At 38.2% G+C, this 24,200-nt stretch overlaps 1 protein-coding gene across 2 annotated transcripts in view; it reads right to left on the reverse strand.

The window, feature by feature from the left end:
• Positions 1-5,372: 5,372 nt before the first annotated feature.
• The window catches only part of LOC124253538 (protein starmaker-like), a 51,609-nt gene continuing 32,781 nt past the window's right edge, over positions 5,373-24,200 (reverse strand). Inside the window, exons 3-11 of one of the 2 annotated variants that reach the window (XM_046687341.1) lie at positions 21,401-21,509; positions 20,606-20,641; positions 15,608-15,654; positions 14,863-14,891; positions 13,373-13,501; positions 11,386-11,649; positions 10,838-11,042; positions 8,415-8,905; positions 5,373-6,464 (exon numbers count right to left, since the gene is read on the reverse strand). In XM_046687341.1, coding sequence (XP_046543297.1) covers positions 5,593-6,464; positions 8,415-8,905; positions 10,838-11,042; positions 11,386-11,649; positions 13,373-13,501; positions 14,863-14,891; positions 15,608-15,654; positions 20,606-20,641; positions 21,401-21,509 — 2,182 coding nt within the window. In that variant the 3' untranslated portion in view covers positions 5,373-5,592. The remainder of the gene's footprint in view (positions 6,465-8,414; positions 8,906-10,837; positions 11,043-11,385; positions 11,650-13,372; positions 13,502-14,862; positions 14,892-15,607; positions 15,655-20,605; positions 20,642-21,400; positions 21,510-24,200) is intronic. The other variant, XM_046687342.1, reaches the window with a different exon arrangement.

Raw genomic sequence — 24,200 nt, forward strand, 5'->3', positions numbered from 1 at the left:
CGTTTGTTATTGTTTGTTCATCATGAAAGTGATAACTGTGTAGCGGTAGTCTCTTTAATTATCCTAGTTGGGAGTTATCCCCCCTTAGCGCTTTGTTTCTTATAGTGTAATCCCCATAATGGCGAATCCCATGTGCGCTAACAAAGGAGTGTAACCAAAACCAAATTAAGAATTAACCAACGTTTTTACTCTAACGAAAACATGAAAGTGTTCTTACAGAGGGTAAAATTAACAAACATTCAATGAGCATTTTCCGTAAAAGGAAATTTCAACAAAGTATGTATGAGTATATGGATTCTTGAACTTGTGAACGAAGACAAATAAACCTCCCGTGAATAAATATAAGGACCTTTGATGTTTGAGATCATGTTTTATTCCGAAAGCGAACCACGGCAGTTACAAACTGATTTATAGTACCTAGTATATTTGTTTCTGATTGGTTACTGACAATGCTGTATGGACAGTTATTATCTTTGTTCCCAGCTGAACATCCATTTTATCTCTTTTGGACATCTTCTTTATCTCTTACAGTAACCTTTCACTGACCCCTAGATCCATTCCTCTGGTTTCTCAAACTACCCGCCCTTGATTTGCATTTGCCAATCTGATTGGCTATGCTGCTAGATCTAACATATCAATCAGAAAGAATACCAATCAGTGTTGGTGGCACTGTCAACAACATGGCATCGACCTCATGAAAAACATGGGAATAGATGCAGGGGTCCTATAGTTTTACCCCAAAGGGAGGCCAGTTTTACAGAATGCCTGCTGATAGATAAGGTACAAATATTATATTCTCACAAGGGTACAATATGTGAAGCCCATTTCTGGTGTCCCCCGCCATGATATTGCTGGAATATTGCTAAAAGCGGCGTAAAACTAAACTCATTCACTCACTCCATGCAGAATATGTTTATTGTTGGAATATTAAAGAGTAAATTGCACAGACTGTAACTATGTTCAAATGGCTCCATGTATTTTCCCAAACCTGAAGATTGATCATTTAAGCCGTGAGTGCATTGCTCTGTTATATGGCTTTTCTGTTTCCGAAGTTGTACTGCATTGGTCATGTGTTTTCCCAGACTGGAAATGATGTTTCTAAGCCAGCGTGAGTGAGTATGGTTTTACGCCAGTTTTAGCAATATTTCAGCAATATCACAGCAGGGGAGCACCAGAAATGGGCTTCACACATTGTACCCATGTGGGGAATCGAACCCGGGTTTTCGGCATGACAAGCGAACACTTAGGTGGGAAAATGCTAACATGAACAAAAACTGCTAAGACTGTTCTTCAGCAACCAATGACTGTACTAAGAGGCGACTAACAGGATTATTTGGTCAGGCTCGCTGACTTAGTTGTTGCATATCAATATATCTCTGTTATGTAGGTCAATGCATCACTGGATTGTCTGGTCCAGACTTGGATCATTTAGAGACCACTGTCATATAGCTGGAAACTTGCTGAGTGTGGCATTAAACAACAAACAAACAAAGGAAAGGAGAAATACTTGCTTTCAAATACAAGAGAAATTTTCGTGTCTTGAAAAAATATTTATTATCAGAGTGCATTTATCTGAGACAGACTGATACCCACTTGGGGTTAGATATTAAACCTTACTAAAATTACAAACATCTCTGTAATACACAAGGTAACGGATACAAGTTAGCTATTAACATTGACTAAAGCCCCATTCACATGCACAACTTGTCTGTCGTACAGACCCTGAAACAAATATATCCAAGAAAACCCTTGGAAGTCTAGAATATGTGGCAAGTCTAGATTTCCACAGTTTCAGGAATGAAGAAAGCCTCAGGGCACCTTTTCATTATAATTCAATTATTTTTTTACATAAACTGTTCATTTCAGAGGCTAGTTGTTAGCCTAATGCACAACATGTATACATGCACACTGTGACACATGCTCCTGGGGTAAATGTACGCACGTGAGTAAACATGCACATGACGTGTAGGTGCATGTTAATGGGGCTTAAGCCTACAAAAGTTCAATTCGATCAAGGCACCATCTGTTTCAGTTAAGAACAAGCTGATCAAAGAAAAAAACCTAAAAATACGAAACCATGATTTCCTTGAGAATATTTTTTTATATATTCTGTTTTCACAGCTGAACACTGACAGAAAATAAGGAATCATTAAAGACACAAAAGAGTCTCTATTTCTAAAATAATATCTCAAACACAATTTAATAAATCAGAGTTATATATTATTCTATCCTATGATGTTCCAAATGCATGGTAAACCCTTCAAAATTAGGGTTGGTTTGATTGTATAAAGTTTCTTGAATAATGAAGTTATTTACTTTAATACTGTACCTGACAAGAGAGACGAATGCATCCTAAATTAAGTCAACACACAGGTGCATCATAACACATTTATAATCATAATCATATGTACATTGTAAACTGTATATACAATTTATCACAGTCAAAGTCATGTCAACATGCATAGAAAAGTCAAATAATAACACGTCAATGAGACATGATCAAAATCAATATAAATATAACAATGGTATAATTATGCTGATCACTTCATTGTGTGTTGAGCTGTGTTTGGAATATGTATCAATACTGGTTTGTTGTATGCAACCGTTGTAACATGTTTTAAAAACGTCCTGAAATTGATCAAATATAATTCTTATTTTCTAATCTTAGTCAGCACAACACTCAGCAATGTTACAACTATATGGTAGCGGCTTGTAAATAATCAAGTTTGGACCTGACAATCTAGTGATCAACATCACGAGCATAGATCTACACAAGTGGATACCATGATATGTAAGTCAGGGAGCCTGACCAACCGATCCCGTTAGTCACCTCTTAAGACTTAGCATGGGTTGGTGAAGACTAAGAATTGAGCTTCAAACATTGTACCTATGTGGGGATTCAACCCGGGCCTTCATGGGGACGAGCAGATGCTTTAACCATTTGGCTACCCTACCACCCTGACAAACTTATGATTGCTATGAGGGAGAATCGGTGCTAAGCACCTTACCAGCATGTGGCACCTTCATTCCACTCCAGGTGACATCGCTGCTATCTGTGTGGCTCTCTAATTTCAAATATATTCTTGTGTATGTTTTTAAGAATGCTATCATTGTGAATTACAAAAACATTCATGACAGACTTATTTCTTCCCAGATGAAATACTGGTTATTTGTTGCACCAGATTGCTGACTAAGCAAAAATCCCTCTACTGTATCAATCGCATGATTGTTAAAAAGACAGTACTTCCAAAATGACAAACAGAAAATAATTTAGCTGCAAGAATCAAGGATGGCAATTTTCCGCTGACCCGCGTATTCCCGCGGATTTTATTTCAAATTGTTCAATTGTGAATTGTCTAAATCCATTTAGAAACCCTCAACTCGATGACACAAGATGAAGTTTTTAGCTGAACATAGATTTTCCTGTTGCCATCCCTGAAGAATAGTACCTTCTCAACATGACAACAGCATATAACCTTAACTTATAGCAGTTGTTTTGTTAAGTTAAGGTAGCTGGTGTTGTGGGGTAGCCTAAAGATAAGTAGACTGACTGAGTTTAGTTTTGGGGTAGCTTTTAGCAATATTAAATATCTGACTAGTGCAGAAATGGTATTGTGCATGGGGAACGAACCCGGATCCTCGGCATGATGAGCCAACGCTTTAACATTACTGATAATACTAAAATTTTAGTCATGATGATATATTGCTAATATATTGTGCACTGAAGCTGTGATACGATATAAGGGTGGCGATATGATGGGCATCACGATACTAAAACGGTCAGGGCTTCCACTAACAAAACTTTACTGTCCGCCATTTTGACTTGAGCAACGGGTTTTGGGCAGTGCTTCATTAACTTTCGTTTTTTAATATCAATGCATTTACATGTCCAATCTATTATAGTGAGTGAGTGAGTTTAATTTTACGCCGATCTTAGCAATATTTCAGCAATATCACGGCTGGGGACACCAGAAATGAGCTTCACATATTGTACCCATTGTACCCAGGTCTTCGGCGTGACGTGCGAACGCTTTAACTACTAGGCTACCCCACCACCTCTCAATCTATTATACATTATCTTAGTAATTTCAAGTAAATATAAGTGATACTTAACAGCAGCAAGTGTTTTAAAGTATTTCATCAAATTTGCCATTGATGTTCGTCGTTCGGAAACGAGATAATTAAGTTTATACACAGACTTTGTGAATGTTAATAATATGCGAGCACTATGTCAGACACAGTTCTTGACGTAAAAATGTCCGAGAAAACGTTTACATATGAAGGGCAATAAGTAGACATATATTATTATCATCAAACAAAAGTAAGTCATTTTTTCTTGACAGATATTGCGATTCGGCAATATTCAAGGTTAAAGATCGATGTATCGTGGCCCGTTTGAAGTATCGCATCGGGATATACAACAATGTAAAACTTTGTATCGATTCACTGTATTGGCGGCCCATGAATCGATGCATCGATGGATATTGATGAATCGTCACACCACTAGTACTGACAAAGGATGAATCGGGAATATGACCACAGATCCTAGTCTAAGGGACACAACTCTGCACAGCAACTACATAACTAACTGGTTTGATAACACCAACTATTTCATGAATGTAATCAGCTGGACATTCATGCTCCTATAATTTCTTTCATACCACATTAATATTGTGTACAGATGAGTTTGAAGCATTCAGCCTAGATGATGTTTGGAAGCAATATATTTTTGATAATTGACATACAATTTGTTTTCAAAGATAGTCAGTGTTATGTCATGAATTGGCTCAGAACACATGTATGCAGGAATATATATACAGAATTAAACAAATATACTACTCAACACTCGGTAGGAACATACTGAGTTACAGGCATGATTCTGATTACTTCTCATGTACATTTTCATGAAATACACTTTACAGTTTCATTTAAACATGAGTTCACAGCTAAAACAATAGAGGATACTAAAAGACCTTCCGTGTAATACCAGTTTATTAAATGAGCTAATGATTTGATACAAAATCTTTCGTGAGTTTTATAACAATGGTATTTCACAGAAGCGAGATAAGTATTCTGTTTATTGTGATGATGATTTTAAGTGGGGGTCACCTATTGTGTTGTGGGGGCATGGGGTCATCAATTTTGTACCCATGTGCTAGAGGGGTTATCAATTTTTTACATACAAATATTTAAAGATTATGCTTGAAAATTATGGGTGGTTGGGGGTGTATTGAGTTTGTACAAGACAGGGTGGGTGGGGCTGGGGTGGGTACTTACTTTGTACATAAATTTTAGGGGTGCCATTCACATTGTACATGCTTCTCCATAAACATCATCATCACACCCACCTCCCACCCCACCCCTGCCATAAATTATACACGGTCCCAACCAAGCTCATCATCAACTGGATGATCTAATTTCTATGTGGTTTCCTCAAATGTCAAACTGTTTCGCACTTGGTGTATCACTGTAAGATGTCAATCTTAACAAGAGATTTCAATGTAGATTTCCAAAACATCGAACAGTATTGTTTCCCAGTACTTTATGTAAACTATTCAGAGATAACATACAAACGGAATCCTTACTCATTCATCAGTATTCAATTTTATCCCAGTCTTTTACTCGTCCTTCTCGATCCATATCAATGGAGTCTCTTCTTTCTCGTTGGTAAGGTTTTTCTTCACGTGGAGATTTTTCTCCAGTATCTTTATCCTGTCCAGTTGTGTCCTTTGAACTGTTTTGGACACCGTCTTCGTCTTTGAATCTGACCTCTGACTTTTCTTCCTTGACCTCTGGTGACTTTTCACCTTTAACCTTGTCACCACTTTGACTTTGGGATGTAGATTCTGTGAAATCATCAGAGTAGGATTGATCCCTGACCTTGGAGTCATCCTGACTGACCTTGACCTTTGGAACTGATGTAGATGTTGATGTGTCTTCTGATGTGGCTGTGGATGTGTCTGAAGGTATCTTTGTCTGTTGTGCTGGTTTAACTGAAGAGCTTGTGTCTGAAGATGACTGGCCTTCAGATTCAGACAAAGGGGCAGGTTTTATTTGGCTTTTCTCTGACGTCTTTTCACTAGTTTCATTAGTTGAACTGTCTGATTTTCTTTTGTTGTCATCTGATTTACTAGCATGGGACTGACTCACACTCTTGGAAGCTTCAGAGAAGTCTTCAGAATATGAGGCATCATGGTCGCCATCCCTTGGGGGAGAACCTTCTTTCTTGGTGGTCTCCAACCTAGGTGGAGAACCTGTCATCACCTGAGGTTTGGTTGGAGAACCTGGAGATGCAGCTCCAGACCCATCTTTTTGGGAAGATCTTGATGTCTTTGATGGTTCCGATCTTGTTTGAGACTCAGTAGGTTCTGATTTTGATAGAGACTTGCTTGTATCAGCTCCGGACTCATCACTGCTGCTGCTGCTGCTGTCACTGTCGGAGCTGTAGTCATCGTCACTGTTGTCTGGGGAAGAAGACATTAATGATTAATCTTGAATACTGATATCATGGTTCTGAACAAAATAGTATGGTATACGAGGTGACAGGGTGTTATAAAGTCACATAAAGATTATGAACAAAATAGTATGGTATACGAGGTGACAGGGTGTTATAAAGTCACATAAAGATTCTGAACAAAATAGTATGGTATACGAGGTGACAGGGTGTTATAAAGTCACATAAAGATTACGAACAAAATAGTATGGTATACGAGGTGACAGGGTGTTATAAAGTCACATAAAGATTATAAACAAAATAGTATGGTATACGAGGTGACAGGTTGTTATAAAGTCACATAAAGATTATGAACAAAATAGTATGGTATACGAGGTGGCAGGGTGTTATAAAGTCACATTAAAGATTATGACATGAGTGTGAAATTTTGTATTGCCAAAGCGATAGCGTGTAAGTCATATGACATACCTGCTTGAGTGTAATGATTTCTTTATTATCAATTTTATTCACTTTTTGTGTTTTTAAAACACGGTAAGCAAGTGTGACGGCCCCCTTCATTGACAAAATACAGAAATAATGGTTACTGGGCAAAAGTGATATGTGCACATATGATATACATGTATATGACACTGGTTATGTTTCACCATATCGGTAATAAATACACTTCTTTCACTGGAAATGTAATTCTCAACCTTCCACCGACCCTCGAGCTGAATGTCTGCATTAGCGGAAACTTGAAATAATCGAAGATTGGTTGCAGTGACTTAACGACCATGTTTTCTCAAAATCGAACAATATTTTTCACAAGGTTGGTTTTGTCTGTGTCATTAAATTTACATTTCATAAGCACTACAAGCGTGTTCCATGCCATGATTGAATTTATCTTAAAGACATACTAGTCACCCTTTAAATATGTGAAATTAGCAAATGCATTTTGTGTATTTGCAAAAAACCCAAAGAACTACATGTTTTTTCTTTATTTTCTTTAGTGCATTAACAAAGATAACAGGAACATATGAAGATTGATCACCTGAAATGGACCAATCATCAATTATGAGATTTTAATCAATTCCGACCATTCCGGTCACTGTGTGGACAGTTAGTTATCAGTTGTCATGATCGGGAATGGTTCCCTAGAATGACACATGTGAGTGATTGTACTATTGTTCTATACCCATGACCAAGTATCCTTGAAGATCCGGGTTAGAATTGATCTTCAGTCACCCCTGCTTGTCGTAAGAGTCGACTAACGGGATCAGGTGGTCGGGCTCGCTGACTTGGTTGACACATGCCATTGTATCCCAACTGTGTAGATCAATGCTCATGCTGTTGATCACTGGATTGTCTGGTCCAGATTTGATTATTTACAGACCGATGCCATATAGCTGGAATATTGCTGAGTGCGGCGAAAAACTATACTCAGTCACTTCATGACCAAGTGGCTGGAGTCATTCCCCTTATTCATCAGTATCATTCTGTATAAGTAACGGAATTGATTGAAGTGTCCCTAAAATCTTCTATTGTATACTTGTGGATACTGTGTCTCCTTGCAATTTTTTAATGTATAATTATATTTAACTTTTATAGAGAATACTTGTTAAACAATTGTCATTTTCTGTGCCATGTAAAAATGTTCCTCACATAATTCTGTGTTGTGAAATTTATTCCTGGTAATTTAAATAATTAAAACTGTGTGCTCGGTACCCAAATTTAACCTCTTCAATAAATACATATATGTTACTGTCTTTAACCCAATACCTAACCCTAGAACCATTACAGTCTTCAATAAATACATACCTGTTACTCTTTTGCACCTTAAGTAGTTTATTAGAATTTATTTTTCACCGTAACCCTACAGATCAAAACAAGCAAAAATGGAGCTAGGAATGTTTTATTTTAGTTTCTTGACTCAACCAAGTTAATCTGAAAGTCATGAAACAAAAAAAAGAGCCAAACCTACCCTTAGCACGTGGACGTTCACCAAGTCGAGATTTAGGTCTGTCCACACCCTCCTTATGACTGTTCCCTCTGTTCTGGGGAGCCATCCGATCCTCAGTATCTTCACTGTCCTTGACCTTGTCCTCCTCACCTCTGACCTGAGCCTCCTCCTCATCTGGCTCTTCATCCTGTGGTTCTTGTATCTGAACAACTGTTACTTTCTGATCAGTATTTTCTGTTTCCGCCATTTTGGAATTGTCGCGATCGGAAGAACTTGTTTTAGATTTCTCTGGTGTGGATTTGTCTTTTTTGGTTTCGTCTGAAGATGCTTTAGATGGCTTGGTGCCTGAAGGCTTTTTGCTTGTGGGAGTGACCCCATCATTTGCCTGTTTTGATGGCTTGGTGCCAGATTTTGACTTTGTTGCTGTTGGTGTTTCTCGTGTTTTCTTATGGGACTTATTTGAAGCAAGTGATGCTCTTGACATCGGGCGTGAGGTCGATCGAGATTTTGATCTGTAAAATCAATTTAGAGAACATTATATATGTAAAAAAAAATTAAATTTTGTATGGATAATCATCACAAAGAAACCAACTTCATACTTGTATATATTGATAAGGTGAAGGTCAAAGAACAATCTTGAAGATAACTCCACGAGATGGAATTGGCCCCTGGCAACCTATGCATGTTGGAAGAGGTTACCAAACATATCGGGCGTTCAGGTTCCTTGATTTGGCTCACTCCAAGTCATCGTAGCCAGACGGCATGGATTGATGGTCATAAAATCAATCACTGGATTGTGTGGACCAGGCTTGATCCAGGCTGCCCGTCTAAAGATGCACATGAACAGTCATTAATAGTGTGTAGATCGATGTTCATGCCATTCATTCCTGGATTGTCTGGTCCAGACTCGATTATTTACAGACCGCTGCCATATGGCTGAAATATTGCTGAGTGTGACGTAAAACTCAACTCACTCACTCCCAATAATAGTGTGGCCGAGATGATTTTATACTTGTTTTGTAAATATTTTAGAAATATGTTTTAGGCCATTAAGTGCCTGTACAAGCTTAACACGTACACAGTATACAGAAAGTAACAATAGATTTACCCCAGCAATTATATAACTCTTAACTTCACCATAGCCACTGTCACTCTAATGATAAGCGCATTGCATTGTCTGCCTTGTCCCATATCCTTATTATGTAAGTCTCCTTGCCTACAGTTCAACTTTATTTCATCAAGCAGTTATCAGATACTACTCTTACAAGTCAGAGGTCCTACACGTTATGCTGAGCGAATAGTTTGGTTTTTTTGTGGAATGAGTGACTGTGAACCTCACTTCTATTTATGTATCTATAAGGTCAGTTTGTGTTTTGCTTTCATATTCATGTATTTATTTATATGTCTGTATAGTTGTATATGAATTAAATGCATTAAGTTAATGCATTGATAAGATATATTTCCCTGTTGAACCAACACATTAACTTGCCATTGAGTGTGTGTTATTGACTAGTAGTTCATAATTAGTATATAAGCATATTTAAATGTTTAGATATTCTACCAGCTTTGAAGGTAATATAATTTCTCTTTTTAATCCATGAACTTATGTCCTGTATTTGTATTGCCATTTTTTCTGGTTGCTCATCATTGTGTAACATTTGTAGAATATCCCGATTGGACACTGTCAACTTATTAGCTGCCAGCTCATTGCCACACAGTGGTAAGTCAGGTGTTCATATTGTATATATTGACTGTATATCTTGATGATTTGTGGAGACAGTAATGTGTCGGCAACCTAAGTATACATTGTAATCTGTACGAGTTAATATTTTTTAGTTTAACTGTATCTACTGTTCTACTTTTGTACATTAGTCATGTATAATTCTTAGATGTTATGTGATATGGCTGGTGTAATTAATTTATCAGATATTTTAATATAATTTTTATATAATATTTACAGAGCTGGAAACTGATTAGTGTTTACACAATAAAGAGATTGCTGTCGGCTCACAACCCAGTAGCTGTTCCGCATTATTCTTTCTACTGGAACCTCGTCCGCTACTACAATAGTGCATGACCATAGCTTCCAGAATGTTACTTCATACATTGAGGGGTGGTGGGGTAGTCTAGTTGTTAAAGTTTTGGCTCGTCATGCCAGTACAATGTGTGAAGCCCATTTATGGTGTCCCCTCAAGGGTCTGTAGCTCACCTGACTTATGACGAAACTTCAGATGAGAATCAGAATCTGGTGACTACATTTTAGAGACATCATAGCTGGGATCATTTATATAATTTTCAGCTTTAGGAAACTATAAGAAATGCAATATGTTGCTATTACTGACCTTACTTCAATGTAAAGAAAAAATATGAAACATTGTCATGACAGACAACCTCATAAAGATTAATCAGCTCTTAGACACTTTTCTTACTGTGTCTCAACTTACTTTGAGGAGGCTGGTCTTGACTGTGCATGTTCTGACTGTGTCACAGCACTGGGTGACGATTCTGTTTTGTCTGTCTGTGTGTCCCGGTTTGTTGGTGCTGAGCGGATACGTCGGCGCTGGTACGTGTCGCTTGTACCCTGCTGAGTCTTCCTCTGGCTGCTCAGGTACTTCATGTAGCGTCTGTACTCCGCGTCAGAATACCCACCTGCAGCATGGGCAAACACAGTGAGTGAGTGAGTGAGAGAGATAAATCTGCAGGAAACCAGTTAAGATATGATAAGGGGAGATAACTGTGAAAATGACCTGTGGACGTCTGACTGCAGGTGATAAATCTCTAGGAAACCAGTAAAAGATATAATAAAGGGAGATAACTCTGTAAATAATTAGTGGACGTCTGACTACAGGATATAAATCTCCAGGAAACCAGTGGAGATATGATAAGGGGAGATAACTGTGTAAATGTCCAATGGACGTCTGACTACAGGATATAAATCTCCAGGAAACCAGTGAAGATATGATAAGGGGAGATAACTGTGTAAATGACAGACCTCTCTGGCCTTCTTTCTGCAGGAGCTGACAGTACTGGTTCTGCTTGAGTCTTCGCATGCTGTCGACACTGTACACCTTGGCTATACTGTACAGGTACAGTCGTTCCCCGGGGTTCAGGTCATCCAGCAGGGGGTTCTTGCACTTCTGGGACTCCCGGATAATGGAGGAGGTGTAGGATCGGCGGGGGCGCTGCCAGTTCATCAGCCGCAAATCGTCTGATGTCATACACGCTGTGTGCCGCTTGTAGTTGACGCTAGAGCCATCTGAAATCATTTTATGAGTGGAAGACTTTGTAACAACCAGCAATTTTCTAGCTTATACAGCAATGCTCCATGAATATTTTGGACTCTATTTTGGACGTGTACATATTGCTGTATAAATGTGGGAGACTCTTTTAATCTGTCATTGTTGCGCCTGAGCATATCTGCTGACGTGGAAAAGGCGCATGAAGAAATCTGCATTTTATTATTTATTATATGTTGTTTTAAATGGGCATTGATCCAGAGCGATTTATGTTTCTCACCAACAGTCTAATTACAAAGCCAAGCCGCAGGCAGGTCAGTACCTGCTCCCTCGACCGTGACGGACATAGGAGCTGGGCTGCTGACCACCTTGGCAGAATATCTTCAGCCTAAACAGTGGGACATTAGGAAGGGTGGATGCCCGTTATTTGAAAATATCCGTAAATAATGACTGATCCAATTTGATCCTATTTCTGTTTTTTTTACCTCGATATTCAATCATGTCATGTAAAAATATGATGTTTATTTATGCTATAATATTAAAAAACACACATTTGATGTATTTGAATCCATAAACTAAACAACCCCACTTTGCCTTTGCTAGAAAAGTCTGAAAATTTACTTAGGTAAATAGAGGTATATACAGTTTTTAACTTACGTACACAGCAAATGCTTATATGCATTTCTTATGCAACAATGAAGTTCCGTTCGTATCCTCTAAACAGTGTCAGCCCATAAGTTTTTATCAGGCAATCAAAACTGAATGCAATACAGCAATTACTACTCCCTTGCTGTAACCTGTGTTTGGTGGTAAACATACACATGTTATTTGTCATCATTCACTTGATGGTCAGGTAATGAATTTATAACAGGTATAATCAGTGGGAACACCACCCAGATTACCGGTACCCGACAAAGGTTCCCATTTGGCATTTCTCGTGTCTAGAGTAAATACTCAACATTATAAATTAAGGTTTGAAGTGGCAAATGTGTTACATGTTATGTAATATGCGCATGGAAGTGCAGCAAGAGGAATTATCAACTGCGTTATGAAAACAAACATCGATCAAAGGATTAACTTCTATAAATATATTGTTTAGTGCACAGTACTTGGCAATAGTCTAGCTATCTTAGTATTAGCAGGGGCGGTGGGGTAGCCTAGTGGTTAAAGCGTTCGATCGTCACGCCGAAGACCTGGGTTCGATTCCCCACATGGTTACAATGTGTGAAGCCCATTTCTGGTGTCCTCCGCCGTGATATAGCTGGAATATTGTCAAAAGCGGCGTAAAATTTAACTCACTCACTCACTCACTCACTCACTCACTCACTAGTATTAGCAATGCTCTATAAATTTGTTTTTTAGTGTGCTGCACTCCGCAACATTCGTGCTTTAGCAATGCTCTGTAGAATATGTGGATATCTCAGAGGTATATATTTCGTTCTTATATTGGATGCCAAGACAAATTAATTGGAAGGCTGGATGCCTTGAAATAGAGAGAGCCATTTCCTGTTAGCTGAACTGAATTATGAGAAGAGAATATCTTCAAGGGAGGTAACTCATACCAACTTAAACTTCAACACCCTGATCAGACGAAACACCATCTAAATTTCATCTAAAAACATAAATGTTTCCCTGTGGCCGTGGGAGATAATTCATTGCCTCTAAATTTGTTAAGAATTATTAATAAAACAGTTTAGACGTAAATCTCAATAATAACTGTTTTCACAAAACTACATAACTGACCATCAAATTTGAGCGGAGGTCTCTGTGTCTTGTTGGCCCACTTGAGGCTGGTCTTGACCTCTGGCTGGAACACGGGTGTTGAGGAAGTCAGACAATCCACGTGACTCTTGCGATTCACATATGGAGACTCTGAAGAGAACAGTACATTGCTGACTGGCTCATTCTGTTGAGGACAACTCTCCAGTATCAACACTAATCATACAAATCTTGAAAACATTAATACCAGAATACTGTAAGGGACTGTGCATAATTTATGGCTAGGGGACGATGATGATTTTTGTGGAGATACATGTACAATGTGAATTCCCCCCACCCCCTAAAATTTATGTACAAAGTAAGTGACCCCCCCCTGCATGTCATTTACAAAATCAATGAGCCACCCCCACCTAACCATAAATTTGGAACAGTCCCTAATAGGTAGTCAGCATTGGATATTTCCTGTCTTCATTTGGAGGTGAATGTTGTTTTACGCCATAGTCAATAGTATCATTACCCAGGATGCAAATGCACAAAGCTATCATTGTGTTAAGGTGATCGTAACATAGGCTTCCGACAATCGTAGCACTGGGATTGCTTCGTGCAACTGGACAACCATGCTCAGGCAATGTAAACTATTGGTTGAAAGCAAGAGCATTCAGAACATTCAAATAAACTCAGCCATGGCCCCATTCCACACAGCAATTATAGTGCTGAAGGTAATCGTAACCTGAGTGTGGCCCACTAGCTAGTTATGTCCCTTGGAGAGCTCTTTACAAATATCCTACATACAACTTGTGATTGAAACCAGAGCGGCAAACACCGATAACACTACGTGCGACAGTTTTCAATGTATGGAGCAATTTGTTTACATTTCATATATGGCAAGAGTTCTCTGTTTGGAAGCTGTTTGCCTTAAGTTTCAATTATTGATTTCAGGCAGGTCGTAAGAGATAAGAAATCTTTTATTGCATCAATAGGAAGCTAGAGTGAGTGCATATGCTCCAATATGTATAATATAGGCCAAAATATTGTCGAAAATGTGTGACATTGTACCTTTAACATAGTCTTACGATTACAGTCATATTGACTTTGTGGAAAAAGGTCACATGCTGAAACTGACTAAACGTCACTACATCAGTTATTATGACATGCATGAAGTATACAGGCCCAATGCTGCATTATAATCCCCACAGGAAATAACTAGTTATAATAGAATATACATCATTACTTTATGAAACATAAGTCTTTGTTTGTTTGTTATTTAACGCCGCACTCAGCAATATTCCAGCTACATGGCGGCTGTCTGTAAATAATCAACTCTGGACCAGACAATACAGTGATCAACAGCATGAGTATCGATCTTCGCAATTGGGAACCGATGACATGTGTCAACCAAGTCAGCGAGCCTGATCACCCGATCCTGTTAGTCGCCACTTGTGACAAGGATGGGTTGGTGAAGACCAATTCTAACTCGGACCTCCACAGGTGAAGATTTATTTTTATTTTATTACCTCCAGAGTGTCTGGATGGGTCTGGAGCTCTGAAATTAAAAGTAAAATTGAAGTATGACCACTGACCTGCTTTACTGTATCACAAGATTATAAGTTATCATGTGTCTGTGAGTTTGATATGGAGATTTTTCATGTGTCCACAGGGGTGGAAATAACTTTAAAATTGCTCGTGTACTTCGGTACAGTGGCACATGTAAAATCACTTGGCCTGATAATTTTTCCACTGTACCGGCCGTTTTCTTGTTGATTTTTTAAATAAACAACATAATTAACATTGTAATATCAACTGGACACCGGTACAGTGTGATATACAAATTTGCTTGCCCGACAGAAAAAAACACTGGACTCGAGCGTCTGGCAATGGGTTATTTCCATCCCTGGTCCAAGTTAAATATCAAATGAGAACAAAGTGATTACATAAGTTCATCAACAATATTTACAGAAAATGTCTTTTCAAGCATTTAAAACTTGGATTTCAAATCAAGGACAAGTATAAAAGATAACTCCTACTTTTTTAATTCTTTGTATTGTATTTGGTTATAAATTACAGTGTACATATGCCATTTGTTCTTTCCAGCTTTTTATCATGCAAGTTTGTCTTTGAGCTCCTGTCTTTGATAGTATAGGAAACTGGGAATCTGATTAAGAATCCCAATGGAACTGCTCAGTTTATTTACAAATAGTTTGTTTCAGTATACATGGTTCCCAATCTGTATTGTGGTTGTCTGCTGTGGGTAGAACATACCTGACATCTCCATCGTTCATCGTCTGACCCCTCAGTCGACATCCCTTCTGCAGCAGAAACAAGATGGTGGTATTATATGTCTGCATCACTATATCTGAATACACCCCAGCTCACAGACTGAAACAACTCACAAGGACTTCACTTTTCATCTGCCCCATGGTAATGAGCCTTGAAGAGCTCGTATACTCAGCTGACAGCTGTTTTGTTTGTTGTTGTTTTTTTAACCTGCACTCAGCAGTATTTCAGCTAAATGGCTGTGGTCTTTAAATAATCAAGTCTGGACCAGACAATCCAGTAATCAAAAGCATGAACACAGATCTACGCAATTAGGCTACAGTGACATATGTCAACCAATTCAGCGAGCCTGGCCATCCGATCCCTTTACGGCAAGCATGGGTTGCTGAAGACCAATTCTAACCTGGATCTTAATGGGTCGCTGCAGACAATTGTACTTTAAACATGTCAAAAGAGAATAGATCAATTTATCACACAATATATGCACTGTCTAGTGGTATGCTTCTATTATGGTTCAGGCTGAAAGGAAAGATTCTACCCACCACATCTAGGTCACATCTACAGGAATACTAAGGTTGTTTCTAGGGGTCAGTGCTATTGGTGAGTCAGTACTACTGAAAGTGGTCTGGATAGAAATAAACAGATTCTTTGTAAACTTTTGATTCAAGTATCAATGCACTGGTACAGTGTGACTATGTGCAGATCAGTCTTCAAGTATTATTCAATGATAATAATTCTTAGAATACTGCCTCTAACACTTTACTGACATGTCTCTTGAAACTTGTTTATGATCCACTAGTTCAACTTCAATAAATGTTTTCAGAAACCATTGTCTTTCTTCCTAGTGGGGGGGGTGGGGTAGCCTAGTGGTTAAAGCGTTGGCCCGTCACGCCAAAGACCCGGGTTCGAATCCCCACATGGGTACAATGTGTAAAGCCCATTTCTGGTGTCCCCCGCGGTGATGTTGCTGGAATATTGCTAAAAGCGGTGTAAAACCAAATTCAGTCAGTCAGTCTTCGTAGTGGTCTTCCCAAGAGCTATACACGTTGGAGTTATCTTCTCCTGATGTGTGAGCTGGAACCTCTGGGATGCAACAGGAAGGATGGCAGGCCTCTACCTCAAGTGTAACACTTAGTATTCTAAGAATTATTATCATCGCTGATAATACTTCAGAATTCTACTGAATACGTCACTTGACTGCTCAATCTTACAAAGGTTTGACTGATCCAGAGACTACTATCACCAACTTGGTTAGGAAGACAATCATACAACTCACGTTTACTCATACGACAAATAGACCTGTGTTTGGTTGCTGTGACAACACTCAAGAACGTCTTTTGCAGCTGTATCTCATGTTTTGGTGAACTATCATAGTCTATGATGTAATTTCTGGTTAGCTGTTCCTCTAATGGTGTCACTGATCTGGTTAACAGCACATATGATGACATCATGACCCCGTCACTTCCAGTTAACGGCACATCTGATGATATCCTTTCCAGTTAATAACTCATCAACTCAATAATGACCAAGTCATATTCCTCATTGGATATAACTCATTCCAATATTTAGTCATAGTCATATCATTATACAAGCCTACAAACCTTTGTTTTCATGTCAGTTAGATCAAATGAAACATTATGACTAGTTTTTCAAGTACAGAATGTGCAATGAATTTCATTGGGATATTTGTGCACATTTCATGTCATTCATAGAGGATACAAAACGACCGTCCATATAATACCATTTGTATTAAACGAGTTAATGATTTGGTATCATACGAGCGAAAGCAAGTTTGATACTAAATCTTTCACGAGTTTAATAGAAATGGTATTTCACGGAAGTGAGTTCAGTATTCTGTTTATTACTCTCCAACATAAATTGATAGAAACTGCCTACAGTGTGATGACTCTCAGCTTTCTGTGAGTCAAGCAAGGTCACATACCATTGTGACAGAGGTATTAGCATTGTGACGTCATAACTGTAAACCGTTATGACGTCATACGTCTAGCGGAATTACACAAGTGTAATATTGCCGTAAAAATATTAGACTGCAGTATCTTCCATGGGTGAGTAATAAAAGCCATTTTTATCCATATAAACTAAAAATAAACAGCAAGTATCATTAAAACTTGACCGAAATATACAACCTGAAATTCATGAATGTAAAACTAGGCATAAGGCAATGAAGCTCACCTGAAAGATTTGCAATATCAAATCAAGAAAGAGTTTGCTTTCAAACAAATCCTCAACAGATTGCAGAGATGGCATTTCAGGGAATGTTTTTATTGTGGGATATTGTTAGAGACGATTCCTTTCCACAAGAGTGGTATAAAATTTCTAAATGACGCATGCAGAAATGGACTGATGGATGAATATCAGACCTAAAGAACATTTCCAATATGGCTGCCATGTGCAATGTCTGCTCTAAACACTGTAAGCATCTTTGATGGAAAAAATGTTTTTGGGGTGATTGATGCAGTCACAACTTCATACACATTGTTGTTTCGGAAAAGACATCAAAATGGATGGACAGATGTTCAACCAACATATCATGACAAGTTTCAATCTAAACATAACATCATTTGAACATTGAGCAAGACCATACAGTGAACACATTACTACACATAACACAACAACATAACATGGCTATAAATGTTAGTGAGTGAGTGAGTTGAGTTTTATGACACTTTTAGCAATATTCCAGCAATATCATGGCAGGGGATCACCAGAAATGGGTTTCACACATTGTACCCATGTGGGGAATCGAACCCGGGGCTTTTGCGTGACCACTAGGCTACCCCACCGCCCTGTAAATGTTAGGCTAAATAAATACATTTCAGACACAGCGCTTAAGAGCTATCTGTTACCGATTACAAAAAGAGATACATTGATACTGATATATTGTAAACAAATAAACAAAACGTGTTATTTGAGGGTTGTGGAAACAATGACAGCAAAGCCATTGTGAGGTTATCAGATGGTTGTGGAAACAATGACAGCAAATCTATTGTGAGGTTATTTGAGGGTTGTGGAAACAATGACAGCAAATCTATTGTGAGGTTATTTGAGGGTTGTGGAAACAATGACAGCAAATCTATTGTGAGGTTATGGGATGATTGTGGAAACAATGACAGCAAATCTATTGTGAGGTTATTTGAGGGTTGTGGAAACAATGACAGCAAAGCCATTGTGAGGTTATCAGATGGTTGTGGAAACAATGACAGCAAATCTATTGTGAGGTTATTTGAGGGTTGTGGAAACAATGACAGCAAATCTATTGTGAGGTTATTTGAGGGTTGTGGAAACAATGACAGCAAATCTATTGTGAGGTTATGGGATGATTGTGGAAACAATGACAGCAAATCTATTGTGAGGTTATTTGAGGGTTGTGGAAACAATGACAGCAAAGCCATTGTGAGGTTATCAGATGGTTGTGGAAACAATGACAGCAAATCTATTGTGAGGTTATTTGAGGGTTGTGGAAACAATGACAGCAAAGCTATTGTGAGGTTATTGGATGATTGTCGAAACAATGACAGCAAACCCATTGTGAGGTTATGGGAAGACGGGAAACAATGACAGCAAATCTATTGTGAGCTTATTGGAGGGTTGAGAAAACAATGACAGCAAATCTATTGTGAGGTTATTTGAGGGTTGTGGAAACAATGACAGCAAACCCATTGTGAGATTATGGGAGGGTTGTGGAAACAATGACAGCAAATCTATTGTGAGCTTATTGGAGGGTTGAGAAAACAATGACAGCAAATCTATTGTGAGGTTATTTGAGGGTTGTGGAAACAATGACAGCAAAGCTATTGTGAGGTTATGGGAGGTTTGTGGAACAATGACAGCAAATCTATTGTGAGGTTATGGGATGATTGTGGAAACAATGACAGCAAATCTATTGTGAGGTTATGGGAGGTTTGTGGAAACAATTACAGCAAATCTATTGTGAGGTTATTTGAGGGTTGTGGAAACAATTACAGCAAAGCTATTGTGAGGTTATGGGATGATTGTCGAAACAATGACAGCAAACCCATTGTGAGGTTATGGGAGGGTTGTGGAAACAATGACAGCAAATCTATTGTGAGCTTATTGGAGGGTTGTGGAAACCATAGTACCATCGTTCATTGATATGGAGTCTCTCACCAAACCATAGTTAAGCAATATCAAGGCTTACTGAACTACACTTCGGTGATATCAAGTCTCCCAAAACCAGAGTTAAATGATATCAAGGCTTATTAAATAATTGTACAGTGATATCAAGGCTCATTGCATCATAGTTCAGTGATATCAAGCCATACTGACCCACTGTTCAGTGATATCAAGCCATACTGACCCACTGTTCAGTGACATCAAGGCTTACTGACCCACTGTTCAGTGATATCAAGCCATACTGACCCACTGTTCAGTGACATCAAGGCATACTGACCCACTGTTCAGTGACATCAAGGCTTACTGCACTGTTCAGTGATATCAAGGCTTACTGAACCCCCTTAGCACAAACTATATAGTAACTGTTGATCATAACTGTGCTAAAATCTCATAAAAATGGAGCGGCTTAGTGCAATTTATGTTCACATCTGGCAGAAAAGCAGAAATTTGGCACAGACATAGCCTAACACCCCATAAATAAATGTGATGTATAACTAGGTCCAATGACCACCCGATCCCATTAGTGTTCTCTTACGACAAGCATGGGTTGCTGAAGACCAATTCTAACCCGGATCGGTGACAAAACGCAGACTCAAACATATGATCACTGTGTCCTGGGCTTTGATGAACACAAGAGTTTATAGAGAAATCAAAGCTAAATTTCACACAGCTACAAATTATTATTGAATTTCTTAAACAGCGATTCATGTGCATAAGCATTTGAAGGAAGTGCATTGTAAGTGTGTGCTATCACTCGTTTGGTTACATCTAGGAAAACTTCACACACAAGACAATGAAGAATTATGTCTTCTAAGTATATATCCCTACCACATAAACATGATTGTCTGCCCTTTGACCACTCTTCTGAAAATACAGTTTGAAGTTCACATACAGATGACAGAGAAATAAACCAGTTTGTTTACATGCATGCACAAATAATGACAGTTATTTGTTAAATGATAAAGAGGGAGAATGAGCTACGCCCAAAGCCACTTTTAACAGTATTTCAGTTATAACATGGCTTGTCAGCTCAATATTTCAGTTATATCATGGCTTGTCAGCTCAATATTTCATATATATATAATGGCTTGTCAGCTCAATATTTCATATATATATAACGGCTTGTCAGCTCAATATTTCAGTTATATCACGGCTTGTCAGCTCTATATTTCAGTTACATCACGGCTATTCAGCTCAATATTTCAGTTATATCACAGCTTGTCAGCTCTATATATTTAAGTTACATCACGGCTATTCAGCTCAATATTTCAGTTATATCACGGCTTCTCAAAAGTGTGTTGAAAGCCTGAAGTCATAAAGGTGTCTGAGGTTTACCACTTTAGTGCTGACAAATAAGACACTGAGGTGAATTGGGAATCAAACCCATAATCAAAGGTTCCTGGTGTACCAAAGGGATGCAACTGTGCACAGCAAACAGTGGAGCACCCTGTATATCCAGATGCTCTCTGGACACCCAAAGTGACACAGGCCTTAGACATCATCGTACTGACAACCTGGAGTCACAAGTAAAGTGAATCTGGATCTTAAGTTCCTGGGACAGCCAAGGAAGACAACTCTTCAGTTAATTAGAGTACATTTACATTTATTATTATTGTAGCTCACCTTGGTATATTTGTTGTTGAGAAGGATCATCTTGGTGCTGGAGTTGCGGACATCGTACACTCGGGATACAGGGCTCTGCTTGGGCCAGGGGATGCCATTGAATGGAACCCTGGAATGAACATGCAATGCACATTTCAATGCAATGAACAATCATTGTTTTAATACAATGAATTTTGCCATAAATTTGAAAAATACTGGATTGTGATAGGTCAGTCACAGGTTTGACCGAACCAGCTGAACCACTCTGGAAGCTCATATCTGTGGACAGTTCTTTGTCAATATTATTGCAGGCATTTTGAAAATATGACAAGTACAATATTTGGTGATGAAATGAAGAAGTACACATGGCAATACATTTGGGTCAAAAAACAAGAAGGACGTCAATTAAAAGAGTGTATTTCAAGTTTTAGAGACAAAACAAGAGCTGGATATTGGGTGTTATTTTATATTCATCTGCAACACCAAATCTCAAGTGAAGCAGAATCATTTTAGAAAGTTGATAAGTTATTGGCTTAGGAACCTACCCATTTTTAATTTAATTTATGGGGTCAAAGTTTGCACAGGTTTGACCTCGTGACATACTGAGCATGGCTCTTCAGAAGAAGTACCGTGCTGGAAAACAGATCGACACTCTCAACTGCTTGCAAGCATAACCTACATTTCATGTCCAAGAAGATCAAACAACAGCATCTGGGAGATTATTTCTCAACCGTGTTGATACAGCCAAATTATCGAACAAAAATCCTTTTATTTTCTAAGACATTACAAAAACAAACATGCCAAAATATAAAAACCTTTCCAATCGACTGAATTTTTACCCCCATAAAACACTTCCGAAAGGTTGTGCGAACATGTTTTCCCACTCAGTGGTCAGATGGTTCTTTCCCATGAAGATACACCACGAACAGGTTCATAGATTTCCTCAATGAGTGCATGTATATTTCTCATTGATCCATGTAAAACTGCTTACATCAATAGGCTGATTGATCGTTGATTTCATCAAACACTCTCACTAATGTGTCCTGAGAACTTATGTCAGTCGATAACAAAAATCAATTTTATGAGGCGAAAGTCACTGAAATGAAACATAATTCTTCTGATGTAAATGCCATTCAATCAATTTTGGGTGTTCAAAGTAAAGAAAATATTGTTTGGATGCGGTTTGTTGTCACATGAAGAACTTTCATGAGGTTGTATAAATAACAATAGTTGAAAGGGGACACCAATGTTTATTTATGAAACAAAACATCTAAAATTATGGATTAAAGTATTAACCTTAAAAAGCACCTAATGGAAATTACCAACTTTAGTTAGTTAGTTAGTTTAGTTTATGCCAATTTTAGCAATATTCCAGCAATATCAAGGCCAAAAATGGGCTTCACACATTGTACCCATGTGGGGAATCAAAACTTCAGGTGGGATCAAGGAAAGCTTTAACCACTAGGCGACCCACCACCCCATGAACAACTTTAAGTATTTCCTTGTGTACAATAGACGTTTTTACCAAATAGATACACTGTATCATACATACATTGAATATCACAGACTTTAGTTCCAAAGTGAAAAACTACAATTGGTAAGTTGACACTGGAAATAGCAAATGAGAGTAAAACTATGACACCATTGAACAACCAATTATCAGGCACAACTGATTCCATTTGGTGCAACCCGTGAAGATCCGGGTTAGAATATTGGCCTTCAGTAACTCCAGCTTGTCGTAAGAGGCAACTAACGGGATCGGGTGGTCAGGCTCGCTGACTTGGTTGACACATGTCAGCGGTTCCCAATTGCGCAGATCGATGCTCATGTTGTTGATCACTGGATTGTCTGGTCCAGACTTGATTATTTACAGACCGCCACCATATAGCTGGAATATTGCTGAGTGCGGTGTAAAACTAAACTCACTCACTCACCCCTTTGGTGCAAAGGCAAAATAGCAGTGAAAACTAACTAATTTGTAGTTAATTTTAGAATAAAATTGTTCATTAAAACACATAGCTTTTTTGTTATTTGTTTTCACACCTAGTTCTTTAACTGTCTGATTCCTGGTTAATGTTTAGTTTCAACTTGGGAATCAACATGTAACATTACCATACCAGGAAATACTATTAAGATTGCAAGTCACATTGTCATTAAATGAAGAAGGAAAAGTTTTAGTTTCTTATATGTCTGAACTAAGTTTATTTTCTTCTTCTTGATCTCTCATGTCATGTATGATTTTAAAATGTGCCTCCATTGTCTATCTTCTAAGTGCCCAGGGCATTCAGTACAACTGATACGGTATTCACAGAGAAGTTCTGTCTTAAATAAAAAAATATATTGCAATAAAACTAAACAAAAATGGCAAAATAATCAATAATAACATTTTGTATGTGAACATAAATTACTTGGGTAATCAATATTTTTTGTTTACACGTCGGTCAGACAATGCTGTATCTGTTACTGCACAGTCTGCAATATTCATGCCATGTCTTAACAATCGAATCTTGGCCAGGGTGCCGTTGTACAAAGAGATCTTAGTACAAAGGTGATCGGAATCCCCATGCCTTATGACTTACGATAATCGTAGGATGTTTTGTACAAATGGCACCAAGGAAAATTGGTGAATGAAGGCAGTTTTATTTTCATTGTTAAATGCCACATTCAGTAATATTCTAGAAATATGATGGATTAGGTAATCGGAGCTCCCATACCTTATGACGTATGATTAGGCCTAGATAGCCATAGTTTGTTTCATACAAACGGCACCCAGGCAAATTGGTGAATGAAGGCAGTTGTATTTTTTATGTTCAACATTCAT

Source organism: Haliotis rubra, unplaced genomic scaffold (genome assembly GCF_003918875.1).
Source record: "Haliotis rubra isolate DU_JTF1 unplaced genomic scaffold, ASM391887v1 Scf543, whole genome shotgun sequence".
NCBI classification, from domain to species: domain Eukaryota; kingdom Metazoa; phylum Mollusca; class Gastropoda; order Lepetellida; family Haliotidae; genus Haliotis; species Haliotis rubra.